This window comes from Mchenga conophoros, linkage group LG2, assembly GCF_057382185.1.
Source record: "Mchenga conophoros isolate Kocher_MC1m ecotype Shallow Benthic linkage group LG2, M_conophoros_male_GT1.1, whole genome shotgun sequence".
Classification (NCBI taxonomy): Eukaryota; Metazoa; Chordata; class Actinopteri; order Cichliformes; family Cichlidae; genus Mchenga; species Mchenga conophoros.
The window spans coordinates 31,739,876-31,756,898 of NC_140527.1; the positions used below are offsets into that span (position 1 = coordinate 31,739,876).

The following is a 17,023-nucleotide window of genomic DNA, read 5'->3' on the forward strand; positions in this document are numbered from 1 at the left end:
TAAAAAAAATTTAAAAATACAATTGCTTACACATATACTGGTGGACTGGATGTAATTAAGAAAATGAAAGCAGGTGAAGGTTTTCACTTTCCAATGAAACTAATAAAACACTAAACTTGAAAATTACAAGGAGACCCAGATTTTATCATGCTGATCCTCTTTGTTTTGAAGGACAAAAAGCAAACATGACAGCTGCACAAAGGAACAATTTTGCCCATTGGAAGGATATTCCATTTCCATTCGGATGTCATCCAGACGTGCTTTGAGGTCCTCAGAATCATCTTCAGCCTGCTCATCAAACACTGTGAGTTGCACCTTCAGCTCTTCATTTTCTATCTTTCGCACCTCCTGCGGGGAAAGGAATAGGATGCAGGCGGAGAGATGAAAAATCATGATGGAGAATAGCAGGAGGAAAGTGACAGTCAAACATTTTTAGTTTGAATGCTTGTAGGAAAAGTTTTTACAGCATGTGTGTGTTAGGCCATCAGGGAGACAGAGGCATCAATATAGGGAGACACAAACATTAAAGCTGTGAAAATGTATGTTATTGCAAAGTCACCGTTGAAAGAAATCAAGTGGGTTTTCTGTACCTTCAGCTGATCTCTAAGACCCAGTCTTAGCAGTTCAGAGCGAATATGGATTCTGAAGTCCAGTTCTTCTGCACGGCTGATCAAGGCGTTTATTAACTGCATGCAGCCACTCTGCCAAAAACACATCACAAGTCAGTTTTATAGAGTATTTATACAGCATAACCCGCTTAAAAGTGCTGTCGATCAAAGACACCCGGGCTGGGTCATTTGCCAAACAAAAGCCCATGTGAGAACCTATAAGTGGTGAAATATGGGTACGCATTTGAATATGTACCTTAAGTGCAATGCTGGAGCTCCTCATTCCAGTAAGAAGTGGCTGAAACCTTTCAGTGTCCTGTTTCTCTGCCTCCTCTGTAATGGCCTCTAAAACACGCTCGTGACTGCAAAACAAACCAAAAAAAAACAAACAATGATATACGTTATCATTATAAAGCTTCACTACATGGTACATTTTAAATCAATACATGAATACAACATTTATCCTTAAAAGAAAAGAATGGGGACTGAGAATGTCATTTCATTGAAACAGATGAAGAGAAATATGATGATAAGCAAGTACTGATGTCAGCAGAGCAGTTCATCACTGTCAGTTGGTCTAATACAAGTCTAATATCCAAACTAGAACAGTCCATTATCTTTGTGCATTCCACTTTTTTGAAACAGCATCTACATTTCACTAATACTTACAGGTTTTCAGGACGCTCCAAAATGGAGATGGCAGAAAGAAGCTTGACAGCGTCCACCATCATATGAGGCACTTTTGGGTTGATGGCTCTGGTTAGCAGAGGAATTCCCTCAGGTGACTCCAACATGGATTTCAGACCATGCTAAGCAGAAAAGGAAAGAGAGAAAGTAGACTGAGGTAAAGACTTCCATTTTTCAGATTATAGTCTTCATATCAGAATTTAGTCCAGATGAAATGTACTCGACTGCAACAACTATGGAAATTGTATACCAACGTCTTGCTTTGACAAAAGGGGTGGAACAATTTGACAAAAGCTGGCACTTTGAAAGCCATGCAAAAATAATACAAGTTACTGAATTGCTATCCATCTGGATATTATTACTACAGGCTGTTATTAGGGACAGCAACCACACAGGCAATGACATTTATTATGTCGGTACCCTTTAATACATTCAAACATTATTTTAGACCAATAATGTCATATTTATAACTAAATTATGCTTTGTTCTATTATTGAGTAATCTTCAATAAACCTTCATCGATCCTCAGCCAGACAACGCAAATTAGTTTGACCAAATTAAGCCAAATTTTAAAAATATATATATCCATTCGACATGTTATGTTTTCTCCAGAATTGGTTTTGACTTTACCTTTGTATTATTAGCAGGTGGATAAATATAAAATATATTCCAGAATCTGGAGAAGTTTCTATAAAATTTCTTTTTTCCTAGGATTACATACATTAGTAAACAACCTTCACTGTATTGAATTTAGAGTGCCCTCTGCTACAATGACAAAAGAAAATGGGCCATTAATTATTCTATAGTTATATTAATTCTGATATGAAACAAAGGATTAGGGATTTAGATGTAAGAAGTTTTCCTACCTTGTTGTTCATAAAGGCTTTAAGACAACGAATTATCTCATGTTGGCATTTCGTTCCAATTGGCCTGGTTGGTGAAAGACCAGAAAGACATTTCAAACACACTGCTAGAATATACAGTTGTTGTTGTTTTTTTGGTTTAAGTAACTTACGTGCATTCCTCTTCCTGGAGTTTTCTCAGCAGATTCAGAAGCAGAGCCAACCCTTCATCTCCAAAGTTCTGTACCCAACTGAAAGTGAAAGATATTTTCCCATACATTAAGAAAAATTGTCTGTCACAGCATGCATGAATTCATGGTTAGAACAAATCCAGAGGGTAAATCTATGTGCATAGTGAATATGAGCTTTTCCCCCTAAAAAGCACAGTACACTGTCCAGTACACTTTAAATCCTAGCCGACAGCATATATTGATAGCATATATTACAAAAGGCATGGGGTTTAATTTCTAAAACTTTATAGGTGCTTCAGTAAGAGAGAGAGAGCGCGCACGCGCGTGCGTGTGTGTATATAGAAGCTCCCCAGCAAAAAACACTGCTGTTTGAATGGATTTCTGGAGCAGCCAGTCTTGGATGAATTGGTAGTTGTTTGTAACCTAAACTATAGATGATTTTTCTCAATGGTGGATGAGTTTCAATCGAATGTAAAGATCCTTTAAAACCCCTTGCTAACCCACAGGCATCAATAAACCCAGTGCAAAGTCTCAGATGTAATTTGAGTAGATTTATGTGAAAATTAATATGAGTTTGAGTGTGATATTGATACTTTACACCAAATCCCCAAATTGCCAAGTATAAACTCTATAGAGATGCTACAAAATGTTTCTTAAGTAACAATTTGATTCAATGGCCATGGAAAAAGGAGCTGGCCATAGCTAAGAGTTAACTAAAGGTTGACATTTAGATTCAGGTGAAATTGTGCGTCAGTACAAAGACTAAAGATTTGACAATGCAAGGTAAAAAAAAAAAATTTAATTAACCCAAGTATTTGCTTTCCCACAGCTGGGTGGCTTCCAAAATAGCAAGAGATAGATAGACTGGGAAATTGAAATGCACACAAATGTTTTAGATAACAGAAAATTGCTTGTGAGGTGAAGAAATAATGTTTATGCTTGCACAGCGAGTGAAAAAATGCTCTTCTGGATGTAGGCATACATGTTTGCTTGTCAATAACACAGAATAAGACTTCTTAAGGATAACTCCAGAAGATTTAGTGCAAGATTTAAACCTTAGTGAGCTTCAAATTCTAAAAGCTAAAGTTGGAGTTCACAAAAACATGAAAAAGTGTAGCGTTACAAAACAAAGTTTTATGGACTACTAAAGCAAAAATCAACCAAGCATCAACTACCTTGCAAGCATGGTGGTAATTTTGTTATCGCTTGAGTACGCATAGCTGACAGTGGTGCTGACACAACCCACAAAGTTCTTATTATATCACTGTAAACTTACACTGATTCTATACTGAGCCTTGCTATATTATTGTAGTTAGTATAATTTATTTTAACCTGAAGCACAGAGCAACAGAAATGTGTGTGTGTGCGTGCATATTACCTAACAGGGTTGTTATTGAGTGAAACTCTTAGAGATTCAAGACAGCTCAGCAGCTGTGAATCTCGATAGTCTGCCTTTAACTCCTGGATGTACATCATGGCCGACTTGGAACTCTCCTTCTGGCTCTGACCCTAATCGACAAACACAAACAAACACAGCAGGCACGTAAACACAAAATCACTTAGTGTTCTGCATTTACATATTTCTTGTTACATGATATAATTGCTATTATTTCTACATGAAAGCACAACAGTAGAGCATCAAGGGCAAAAGTCAAGAGTAATTTGAAATTTTCATATGTGGGATTAAAGGGTACTGTGTGTAGGGTTTTTCTCCTAATAGGCTTATTTTACAGTTAAATGAACTGTATTAGCAGCCATCTGTGTATGATTATGTAGGGCCTTTGAGAACTTTGAGTTTGTGAACCCTTTGGAATTGCCAGGATTTAAAAGGAAGAAAAGACTATTAAATCATTTCTAAAGGTCTGGGTTTTCATAAATCCACTACATACTTCCAGATACATTTTCTGGAAGTTGTTTACTCTTGTTGTAAATGTGACACAGCAGCTAAAGGTCAATGGAGGTTCACTCATTTTTTCAGAGTTTGAGTTTGTTTAAACAACAACAGCAACATAACTATAACCATCCATCAATTTAATGTATGTAAACAGTAAATACATATTAGATTAGTTATTAATTTACTATTTATTAATGACTAATGTCCAAAATGCTTTGGAAAATGTATTCATTCTAGCCGAAGAGAAAAAAAAAAAAAAAAATAAGGACTTGCTTTAAACCGCCAGCACATTCGCTCTAGCACCCTGTACTTGCTATATTTTTTTAAGATATTTGAGGTACTGACAGCTTTAGATGTGTGGAGGTACTGGGAGACCATCTCTCGTTTGATCAAAATGTCTTTCTGTCTCAGAGGCTGCTGCTTTTCCTCATTGAGGTTCATATCCACCTAGAGTAAAAGACAGGAGTAAAGAAAAATAATCAAATGGAACAGAAATAAACATTGAGAGATTTAGCATAAAAATCAATTTGTGTACTCAAGCAATAAAAAAATAAAATGCAGAAATATAATCCATATATTTGATTAATTACATTAGGGGAAATAACCATCTATTCAGAGTCAGCTGTAAGACAGAATTTCTTACTTGTTAAAAGAATTACTGGATGTAACTATTTAAAAACTTTTTCCTTTCAGGATTTCAATCGGTGCCATTTGCTTGTCCCAGGAGATCAGTTATTTGTTTTTTTACATGTCTGTCAAATCCTACTTGCAGCAAGACAGAATAAACTTTTATGCAACTTCACAGTTCTTCTGACATTACAGCAAAGGAAATTTAAGGCTTAAGGGTAACTCCACATTAAGGGTGTTTAAACTGTGAGAAATTCAGTACTTTTGATTGGAATATGCCAAGTTTCTGTAGCTGCACAGGCAAGGTAACGAATATTATATGACACCTCAAAAGCCAAATCATTTATACACAAAAGTGTGTATAGACTCTTTTACTGTCTTTCTCACCAGCATCTGTTCAAACAGTTCCAGGACATATTCATCAGAATGATCATTCATCATGCCACTCTGAGCACTGATCTCATAGCTGGCAGCTGAAGAGTGTCGGTGACCTGGCGGTGGTCCAGGCTTCTCCTTCTCCTTTTTCCTCATGCTGGTGAAACGCTCCAACTGGATTAGCAAACAACATAACAGAGGAACATGACAGAGAGAAAAGTGGTAAGAGAAGAAAACTACAGAGAGTAACCACTGTTCTTATGTTAATGTTAGATATCAAACCATATGTAGTGTTAAAAACTCAAGGGACATTTCTCCCTAACTTTGATATTACATTGCCCCTTTCAGACATGTACCATTTTCCAAAGACCAGGCAGTAATTTTACTTTGTCTCAATCTAAACACAACCTTGACACTGTGCAATATCAGCCAGCCGCACAAGATGCAAAAATAAAGTAAAAATACTAAAACAAATTGTGAATGCAAGGGACACATAACTTGAAGGCAATCTTACTTAGCCTTAATGTTAACTTTAACTCACATCACCAACTATCTTACGTATTCCATGTCTGAAAAGGGAAATTCTTTACAAGAGCAGAAACCTTTTTAAAACTTGAGCTCAAAAGTGGTTTTGCCGCACAAAGTATGCTGTAAACAGAGCATACTCAAATTTTCCAGGAGTCTGGTATATCTCACTTTCTGGCTTTAATGACTTTGAGTGGTAAACATTCAGTATTAGCACAGAGTGTTATTTAATACATGAAAAAAAAAAAAGCAAAAAAAAAAAAAAGCAAAGAACATGAGCTTCATCATGCATGTCAGCTTGGCACATAATACAGTGACCCTACATAGTGACTCAAAGAAAAATCTGGCATCCTAGCTGCGGGCACATGAAGGCATCACTAGTTTATGTGCCAAGCATTTCATGTTGTCAATGCGCATCTTGAGAAAATGCACATTTAACTTCAGTATAGCACAGGACAAGACACAGATACCAAACAAGTGTGTTATGGTGGGTTAGGCTTGTGACAGACAGTGAGGTGACATTAAATGCATAACAGTTTTATCTGACACACAAGTCAAGCACACGTTTGACAGTGACAAGCTGTAATAAACCTACCTCATCAGGAATCAGCCGTTTGAGTGTCTGTAGAAGAATGAATGAGGGGGAGAAAAATGGCAAAAAAAGGGGGGAAGAAAAACCAACCAGATGGCAGGTAAAAGAAATGAAAAAGAGGAGGGAGGGAAAAAAAAATAAAGAACCCATTAGATAGAAATCAATGATGGGAAGAAGCAGCTCCAGGAAATCTACAGAATTCACAAGCAATTAAGAAAAACCCAGGAAAAAAAAAAAGAAAAAAAAAGAAAGAAAATCTTAATCATTAGCTCTTTTCGCATCTACTCAAAGACCAATGCATCTAAATTAAAGACAGTCTAAGCTAAGGTAAGGAGGACATTTAGAAACATGCAGGTGATAGGCAGTCAATCATCAACAAAGGTGAAGCGTGTGTGTGTGTGTGTGTGTGTGTGTGTGTGTGTGTGTGTGTGTGTGTGTGTGTGTGTGTGTGTGTGTGTGTGTAGTCGATGAAGCCATACATAGGAAAAAGTAGCACATTTGTATTTTAGAAAGAAAGGGAAAAGTATCATCATGTCTCTGCCACTAGAGGTCAGACTATACCCATTAATGTTTCTGTAGGAAATCAAAATAAGTGGACTATATAGCCCTGACAAGAGCTATGTATGAGTAAAACTGAATTGACATCAGTAAAATAAATCAAATATCAAACACTAAAAAGGCATAAAGAAGATTAATACTGATGACATTCTGGAAAGCATCAAAGTAACACAATTTCAATATTCAGCTCTTAATATCAAATTTCTGATTTAATATGTTGGGTTTTTTTGTTCTTTTACAAATTACAAAAAGCATTATGGACTTCCAATTGTTATGTTGCTAACCTACAACACATAAACGCTTACTTATGCCCGACTGATCCTACTTATCATTCAGTTTTGTTCTGAGCTAAAGGAGTCACAATGACCAACACAGAAAAGCTTAACCTTTATGAATTCGTTTAAGACGCACAAACAAAGAGCAAAGCAGGACAAATAAGAAGGCACATTGATTATGGGGAAGACAGTTAAGAAAAAAATGCTTCCGTTTTCACAGCTGCCATTAAATAACAGACCCTCAGCTCACGCACACAGGCACACACCATGAAGATGCCATAAAAGAAAGCTCGTACACATACAAACAAATGTTGTGGTGCTACAGTATTCCGCCCACAAAACGGAAATTTACAGCTGACAGGAGGCACAGTGGATTCTGGGTAATTGCATGGGAAACTGAACAGTAGTCAGGAAGAAAGCAACAGAGATACATGTGGGAGGGAGACACAAAAACCAAGCTTCAATTTGACAAACTGTAAGGTCCGCTTTACAAACCACATGTACAGTTAGGAAAATATGCAATGACAGACACAACAAACTACATTTTTTTGAGCCAGAAGAGTCATGAAGAGGTGGGCTGGACCAAAATAAACAAAAGCATCACTAAGTTGGAAACACTAAACTGTTTAATGAATGAGTAACAGTAACATCACACACTACGTCACAGCAATAGGACGCCTTTTAATAAGCAAGGCAAGTGTTAAGTGACAAAGACATACTACGAGTAATAGTGGATCTGAGTCATGACGTATTATAGAGCAAACGATTCAATTATTTACACAGCCCCACTAGTGCCTCACTAATCCTTAACATAACACCAAATTAATCAACAGAAAAGGCAATTCAATTAAAGAAAAAACACATAATCACTAAGACAGTAACACTGACTGAAGTGTTTGCTGATGATGAACAAAATTTTAAATCAGCAACCCAAATGACGGAAATATTAATATACCAACTTTGTGCTATTTTATTGCATTGTTACTGTAATACCTGTGGGTTTACCCTGCTGCCCAGACAAAACAACCAAAGCAAGGCATCTGGTTGGAAACTGTGACAGACATTTTCTACAAATTTGCAACATACAAAAAAATTATTAGATTATCAAGAATTAACAGAAAAATTTGTAATGAGAACTCCCTCTCACAGGGCACTAAAGTTTTTTTCCTCTAATGTAAATCAAAAAGCAAACTCAATGAAACTGCTTAATTATAATTTAAAGACCTCCCCTAAGCACAGGCTGCTAGTTAAATGAGCTGATTCATCTTACCATCCTACAGTGAGCATATTAGATGAAGTAGTACATTTTGGGTTTCCTCTTTTTGTAGTCTGGGTAAAGCATTAAGCTGCAAACACATCCCTAAGCAAGTTTTTGTAAACTGTCATAATATGGACACATGCTTTGGAAAAAAAATATGAAAGAAAGCATGGCATTTAAGTCCTTTTGTTCAAGACACTTTATTCAACCCATCCTGTGAGTTATGTTTAATCAACAGTGATGACAGTTGCCAGCGAACTACCATGTGCAATTCCCCCAGTGTTGTTAACTCCCATCAAAAATCTGCAGCAAAAACAGCAAATTTTCTCAAATTCAGCTGATTAAATGGCGACTAGTGTGATCATAAATAACTATAAATTATATGGAGTAGGCTGAAAGAGGGAAAAACTTGAAAAACTTAGTGTATGGGTGTCTACATTTCTGATTACATGCGCAATCAAAAATGAAAACTCAACAGTTATAAGTGAGGAGAGATTTACAAACGCAAGACGTCAAGAGTGCTGCACCGATTGCTGATTTGCAATTTTAAGTCCAGAACAGACACTCTGTGATCCCTCAATGAAATGCCCTTTACAAAATGCCAACACAACTGCTTACAGTATATACATAGTAAAGGGCGCATATTATAGAGTCCTAAAGGCAGTGGCAAAAATAAAGGCATACAGCTTTTTCTGCGTGTCTGTCTCAGAGACCAGGCAGCTGGAGAGAATCAAATCAGCAGATGCATTTTGCTTATGAAAGCAAAATAATGAGCCAGTCACACACTGTTGCCATTTCTGTGTATGTGTGTACCTGCCCATGCACATTTAAGGAGACACTGAGAGAGGTGAGAAAGATTATGTAGATCAGATGAAGAACAAAAACCAAGCAAATGCAGAATGAAGGAAAGCAGACTAGACACTTTTACTGATAAGTGAACAGTAGTGTCAGATGGCCACTCTGAATTAAGACAGTAGGTTAACTGAAAGATCAAGATGATATGGAAAAAAGTAGATTTTTTTGATAGGTTTTGCTAATGTGATATGGGCATGAGAATACCCTGTATTGTACTCATGTCACTGGAAAAGAAAAAAAAAAAAAAAATACAGTAATCTTAACCTTAAGATTACTGTATACAGGCTATAGCTCAGGTGGCAGAGCAGGTCAGCCACAAATCAGAAGGTCGGTGGTTCGATCCCAGGCTACCTCCTGGCTGCATGCCAAGTATCCTTGGGCAAGATACTAACCCCATGTTTGCCTACTGGTGGTGGTCAGAGGGCCCGGTGGCGCCAGTGTTCGGCAGCCTCGCCTCTGTCAGTGCGCCCCAGGGCAGCTGTGGCTACAATGTAGCTTGCCATTGCCAGTGTGTGAATATGTGTGTGAATGGGTGAATGACTGAATGTAGTGTAAAGCGCTTTGGGGTCCTTAGCGACTGAGTAAAGCGCTATACAAATTCAGGCCATTTACCATTTATCAAGTTATTTTAGGGTCTTGGACTTGCCCTCTTTCAAGTCTCTCAAAAGAAGTTCTTTGAGTGTGAGCTTTGACAGGTCCGTTCAAGAACAGATACTTGTCCGGAAGCAAAACCAATTTTCTCATAGCTAGGTACTTTGAATCAGTTGCACTCAAAGGTGAATGCCATTCAGGTCATTATGAAGATTTGTATCAAAACTTTACTGGGCTTAATCAATTATCAATTCTGAACATAGGCATGTATATGAGAAGGATGCAACAACCATGCCGTCACATACTGGTTTCTAAAGTCCCATCCTGAAGCTACAAGATTTTTGCTGCAGCCATGTCAATTGCAAAAAAAATGTTTTTGAAAATGAATGTGACATGGAGGGGTCAGTCTGACTGTGAAACCACATGCTCATTGGCTCAGTGACTGAGGCCATAAGCTCAGCATGTTGTTTACAGAGTTCAAGACATTTTCCATAGTCTTGATAACCAAGTGGCAATTGAAAGACCAGCAGTACCTTCAATCTGACCATCTGACAAGTTCTACTCTAAGATGAAACTGTGTCATGCTCATGTTGTACTTTACATACAATTTACCTATTAAACATCATTCCACTTTTACTCAGGAATGGCATCCATCTAGTAGCACACAAAGTGTGCAAAAATGCAGGGTATGAATTCTCTGTGTATATGTGAATTGTGTAAGTTAGTTTCATTTAAATAAATCAGTTGAACAGCAAGTTATTTTTAATTCAACATCTACGCATGTAGGCGTGATGCCAGCATGGATCAAACTGAACTCAGGCAAACTGATTAGAATCTGTGAGGCACGTTACATTTTCTTATCAAACTAGAATTATAGCCACTAGTTGGTGCAGTATTCTGGAAGCGTTGAAGCACTGGGGGGGGGAAGGCTTTTGCAATTAAATATGTTTAAATCAATAGCCTAAGGATCTTAAACAGAAACTTAAGCTGGATTTACATAATTTTTGTTTTGTCAGCATGATTTACTTATCAGCGGTCACCAGCTACGGATCACTGTCAAGCCCTGCCTGTTAGTGGATCACATTTTGATTTTTCTGATTGTGTCTCAGGCTTGTCTTTGAGTTTATGTAGTCCAACTAAATAGCTTTGCATAAAACATCTTGCCCTGTGCAAAAACGAAATCAGGACAGGCCAGGTACTTATCATGTTCCTGTATCTATATTCAATCTAACAAAAAGGCAAAAAATAAATATACTTAACTGTGGGGAAAGAACTGCAAAATAACATAAATACACCAAATAAATCACAAAAACATAATTCTACCAAAATATAACATACATGGTGACCACCGGTTTATTGCCATCTGCCTTTTGAATGCACAATGCACTCACTAACACCACAGCAATCATTTTTGTCTCATGGCTTTATAGAAAGAGAAAAAGGAAATAGTCTGCATGTTAAGATGGATACAGCGGACTCGTGTGTGTGTGTGTGTGTGTGTGTGTGTGTGTGGGGGGGGGTGTTAAGTTGGGTTTTTTTTATCCATTCTAAATTGCAAAAGCAAATAGGAGCCCCCAAATATAATATTTTTACTAAACCTGTGAAGTTAAGTGTCTACAGCACCTTGTCAAATTGGATGTCAGCATTTTTAATGCTCCTAGTTGCCTCACTGACCAACAGACTCAAGATGCATTTAAGTGCACTGATGGGCTATGCGCAGAAGACATAATGATTCTATGTCAGTCCAAGTGGGGCATGTTTACTGCATGACTGCTCCTCATCCCTGCCCCACTGTGTTAATGGAGACACAAAACCCAACCACCCCAACCCACTTTCCACCAAGCAAGTAACAAGAATGTAAGTATTATTCAACATAGTTTTAATAAATGTTTAAAAACAGCCAGGACAATTCCATCTACTTAATTAGATACAGTTAACACTGCAACACAGAAAATAGCCTGTGAGATGGGGCTGTTAACGAGACATGCATTTGCCAAACCAACAATTATCTCAGTCCTTGCTTCAACGGCAATTACTCTGACATAAACACCAGACAAAATTTTAAAAATTTTAACCAACTTTTAAATATGAATAGGTTTTTTGTTGTTGTTGTTGCAGTATTCCTTGGTTCTAACCATTTACCTCTAATAAATTTTAATACACAGGGTTGTATCTTTGCCATTTTTTTCCCCCCTATCAAAGTTATTTCTGTTGTATTTGTATTAGCGTCAAAGGCCTGATGGTCACAAAATGCCTTGCAGTAAGAAAATTAAACATATGGACTTGACCTTCAGGCCCTTATACAGTGAAACAGCATCAGATGGTTGAAGAGGAACCCACTCAACCAACAGTTTTCCAGCAGACAACTGCAACATTCCATACATCAATTGATAATTTGGGCTATATCTGGTGATTGGGGCTGGGCCATATTATACCGTTCACGGTAATACCGGTACAATGCTAGGCAACGATAAGAAAATGAAATATCGCGATAGAATATGGGTAAAACGCTCATGCGCAGTGCCGAAAAAGCACGGCGGTAACGGAGAATAAAAATGGGGAAAGCAGATTGTTGAGTGAAACAGATGAACCAGAATTAGTTTGTAAAAATGGTGCAATTTAACTGGTTTGGTGTTTGTCCGTCAGATATACAACAAAGCACATTTTTTTGTAGAACATGCAAGCGGGCTGTCGTTATTGCCGTATTTGTCGGACTAAGGTGCTCGTAAATCTGGGAGTAATCTGGATCCTAAACTCCGTACTTTAAGGTCCCGAAGTCAAACGAACATCACTGAGAGTTAAAAACTGTCTAAATTCTTCCATCTTTAATAAAACGATCAGCGTTGCTGCTTTACCAGGTGTAACTATGATGTTTAATATCCAGGCATTCATGGAAACAGAATTCATTACATTTAACGGAGTTAGAAGTTAGCGGAAGTTAGCTCGCTAGTTACCTAAGCATAATACAGCATGTTCTGACAGAGATTTCTGAAAAAAAAAAAAAAAATCAAACGTACAGCTCTGCTATCACTTCCAACATATATGAAGACAGGAAGCTACACAGCAGTGACATTTGTAGGGTTACTGAAGTTGGGCTAGCTGGTATTTAATGATGTGCTACGTGATCGCTAGCGACACAGCTATGTTAGCATAACAAACAGTGAAGCTGAAGGATGAACGCTAACACTTTTCCACTCGATAAAAGTTAACGTGAAGGTTCCTGATGGTTAGCGACAAATGCAATCGCATGGCAGGATGCTGTAAACGGACCAAACTTCAGTCAGGAGAACTGAGATAATCCATCCACAATACGAGGTTAGTCATTAAAATACGGCAACAACATGGGAATAGAGCAGCTGTGATAGAATACAGCATTAACGAATCAATGGTACGCAAGTGGAGGAAGAAAGAAGAATGAGTTGAATAAAGTTTGATTTATCTGACTGCTTTGTTGCCTTATAATCCCTTGCACCTTATTGTCGGAAAAATACATATTTGACTTTTTTTATTTGGCACACTGCAGTTTAATGTAGCAAAGCACCTCTTTTTAACTTCAGTGGATATTATACATGGTTATGCTCAGGATATGTCAGCCCATTTATACTGGAAATGCCTTTTGGTTAAAATTTCACAAAGGAATTTGCATTTGCACTGTTAAAAGTTCATATAGCTTTAATGCACATAAAAAACAGCTGCTTGTTTAAGTAAAATAAATGGATTGGGGGTTTTTTGCGCTAGTAAAGTTGTGGAGTTGTGTTTTGTCTCGCAGAAATTATATCGTCAGTTATATCGTTATCGCAAATTTTCAAATATATATCGTGATAAATATTTTTGGCCATATTGCCCTGCCCTACTGGTGATAAAACTCATACAGTTACAACTGAAATTATAATCCCATTGTTCTTAAGTCAATATTCCCAATAATTAACCCTAGTATTACTTCTGGGCAGTAGCATTGGCCTTTGAGTGCTCTTGCAAAAGAATTTAACTAAGCCAAACAAGTGCACATGAGGAAATACAAAGACAAAACACACATCAGCAGCCATACAAAGCTCTATGTAGGGTATAATGGGAGGAGGGGAGAATAAACAACTCATATTTACAAAAAAGATTAAACCTATAATTTAGAAAGGACAGAGATTTTAGAAATGCGTTTCACATAAAAAGTTATTTAAAGACAGAAACTCTGAGTCACAGATACTAATAGCACACAATTCAATGACCTCAGTGGGAGGAGGGTGGAGGTAGGCACTCTACATTCATATGGGTCAAAACAGAAACAAACCAAAAGCACTAACATAATACAATCAGCCCCTAAATACCAACTTTATCTTGATCACCCTGCAATATTAGCAGCAACCCCCACTTCCCCACCCCCCACCCACTGTCCTCACTTATAGCAAAGAAGCTTGAATGAGGCACTTTTTTTATCCTCACTATTCAAAGGACCAAACTGTAGTGTCAACCCATTTCTAATATATAACACATATATTCCCATTGTTTAAGATTTTATATTTCAAAAATTATATTATTCTACTCATATGCAAATTTCAAACATTCAAGATATTATTTGATTGCTATTAGTCTTTAAGCCTATTTTTAAAGTTATGGAACAAATGCAATATGTAACACCCATGAACTGCACAAGTACCAATTAAGATTTCCACTGGTTCACTGGAAATTCAGTCACTTAGCCTGGTGCTATGATGCCTCCAAATGAGCAGTACCTTTGGAAGCTGATTTGTTTCATGACTGAACGCTTCAAAGACCTCAGCAGACTGCACACTTCTTACCACATTTTAACACAGACAAAAAAAAAAAAAAAGCCCCTGGTAAGATGTTAGTGCTTCAAGTAATAGTTATATCCAGACCAAGTCTCAAGTAATGCTCTGCCACACAGAGCATTTAAACTCATAACAAGAAAGGAATGTCAATTGGAACCCACAACAGCACCGCTAACACACAAACCCTAATTCACATATTGTTTACAAATCTCAAGCTATAATATTCATCTTATGACAAGAAGACAACTGTCAAACCTATAAAACCTACCTATACTACATTAGCTTACTTGGAGATATAGGACGTGATTTCCAAACAACTGATTTAATCTTTGAGATCCTATTTTAAATACAATACTTTTTATATGCCTGGGCATATTCTGGAAATTGTAGGTTCTGTGTAATTCTGTGCTATAACTCCATTTGATATTAATTTATCATGTTAGATATCCAAATTATATTCAAATGTCAAATGCACAATGCACAAACTGACAAACCTATAACTGACTACACTGTATGCAAAGGCCTGTACATTCCAATGTCCCTGTAAGAATGCAGTTGTGGTTCAGGTTGTGGTTGTTTGTTCCTAAAAAAACAAAAGGAGAAGACAATATTTCAAATTTCACATCATGTTGCAGTTTTTCATTAGCTTATATTGCCAGAAGGCACTTTTCAGAGACCATTTAGACATTTAGATCTAGCATGTCATCACTAGATGAATATATTATCTGCTTCGTTGTGTTATTAGACCAATTCAAATAAAAAAAAAAACAACAAAAAAAAACAACAAAAAAAAAAAAAAAAAAAAAAAAAAACCCACACACACACACACACACACACACACACACACACACAACACTTTTTCAAGTAGGCCAGTGAGTTTTTCTCTTCTCCAGAACAGATGCTTCCATTTCCATGTGTTCCTTTAGCTCACGAGACACTGTTGACACATTGACAATGTTAGCATTATGCCAACTTCTCCAGACAGATGGCATATTTGTGCTTAGGGCTGTTCATTTCAGCTTGAGCAGAACTCCCAAGACAGCTAGGTTTTGCAACAGTTTGAACTAAGAGTTTCCTTTTACACTTTCTTTAAGTGGTGGATTGTCTGCACTGATGGTTAATCATGCTCCATGCAAGAACTAAATTTATTCGTCGTATTAACATCCTTGCTTTGATTTAGAACTTTTGATGTTCCTTATAAACTCCACCATCTGGCAGAAACAAACCAAGATCCCCTATGACAGATGTTTTATAAAGGACTTTTTAGGAAAAATGAGAGCGTATAAAATAGGGTTGTGCACGACTGACTAATCATTGCTACTGTCACTACTCTGTACCACACATACTAGTTGTTTAATCTATTTTTTCATTTTTATTTTAATTGATACCCAAGGCTGGTAAATAGTTGTCCTAATGTTATGCAGTTATCTGCCACCAGATGGAGCATCATTGGTGAGAAAAAGCAATCTGTTATTCTCAGCCTGATTTTTTTTGTTAACTCCATTATTGCTAGTTCTCTTAAAGACAAAAAAATTAAAATAAAATAAATAGATTGATTAATTAATTAATTAATTAATAATAATAACAATAGCATGGTGGCACGGTGGTTAGCACTGTTGCCTCACAGCAAGAAGGTCCTGAGTTCAATTCCACCAATTCCACAGTCTTTCTGTGTGGAGTTTGCATGTTCTCCCCGTGTTTGCGTGGGTTCTCTCCAGGTACTCCGGCTTCCTCCCACCGTCCAAAGACATGCAGCTTGTGGGGATAGGTTAATTGGATAATCCAAATTGCCACTAGGTGTGAATGTGCGATTGAGTGTGAATGGTTGTCTGTCCCTATGGGTTAGCCCTGCGACAGACTGGCGACCTGTCCAGGGTGTACCCCGCCTTTCGCCCTATGACAGCTGGAATAGGCTCCAGCGCCCCCCGCGACCCTGAAAAGGATAAGCGGAAGCAAATGGATGGATGGATGGATAATAATAAGAATAAGATTACAGATCCAAGCGGGAGAAATTAGCTTTCTCTAAAAAGTGGATGGGCTTTTCACCTGGCAATAGGGTAAGGAGCTCAGTCACTCTGGTTGGGCTCAAAGTAGAATACCGTTTCTCCATATTGAAAGGAGCTAGCTGAGACAGACACCTCCTGTATAACTTGTTCCAACTGGGTATGTCCTACTGGGAGGAAGCCCCAGACCGCTGGTGTGATTATTTCATTCAGCCAGCCAGGGAATGTGTCAAAGTTTCCCCGGATAAGCCGGAGGCGGTGGCTTGCGAGAGGGAGGTCTGGCCTTCCCTGCTTCTGCCCCTGTGACTTGACTTCAGATAAGCAGAAGAAAATGAATGGATGATTTACCATTTGTTTT

General features: G+C 37.6%; 1 protein-coding gene across 2 annotated transcripts in view; it reads right to left on the minus strand.

Moving 5' to 3' along the window:
- Positions 1-17,023, minus strand: part of LOC146582329 (protein diaphanous homolog 1-like) — a 48,636-nt gene that overhangs the window by 12,450 nt on the left and 19,163 nt on the right. Inside the window, exons 2-11 of one of the 2 annotated variants that reach the window (XM_085295172.1) lie at positions 6,345-6,371; positions 5,237-5,398; positions 4,568-4,669; positions 3,707-3,837; positions 2,311-2,388; positions 2,162-2,225; positions 1,278-1,417; positions 865-970; positions 591-701; positions 230-348 (exon numbers count right to left, since the gene is read on the minus strand). In XM_085295172.1, the coding sequence (XP_085151298.1) occupies positions 230-348; positions 591-701; positions 865-970; positions 1,278-1,417; positions 2,162-2,225; positions 2,311-2,388; positions 3,707-3,837; positions 4,568-4,669; positions 5,237-5,398; positions 6,345-6,371 (1,040 nt within the window). The remainder of the gene's footprint in view (positions 1-229; positions 349-590; positions 702-864; positions 971-1,277; positions 1,418-2,161; positions 2,226-2,310; positions 2,389-3,706; positions 3,838-4,567; positions 4,670-5,236; positions 5,399-6,344; positions 6,372-17,023) is intronic. The other variant, XM_085295180.1, reaches the window with a different exon arrangement.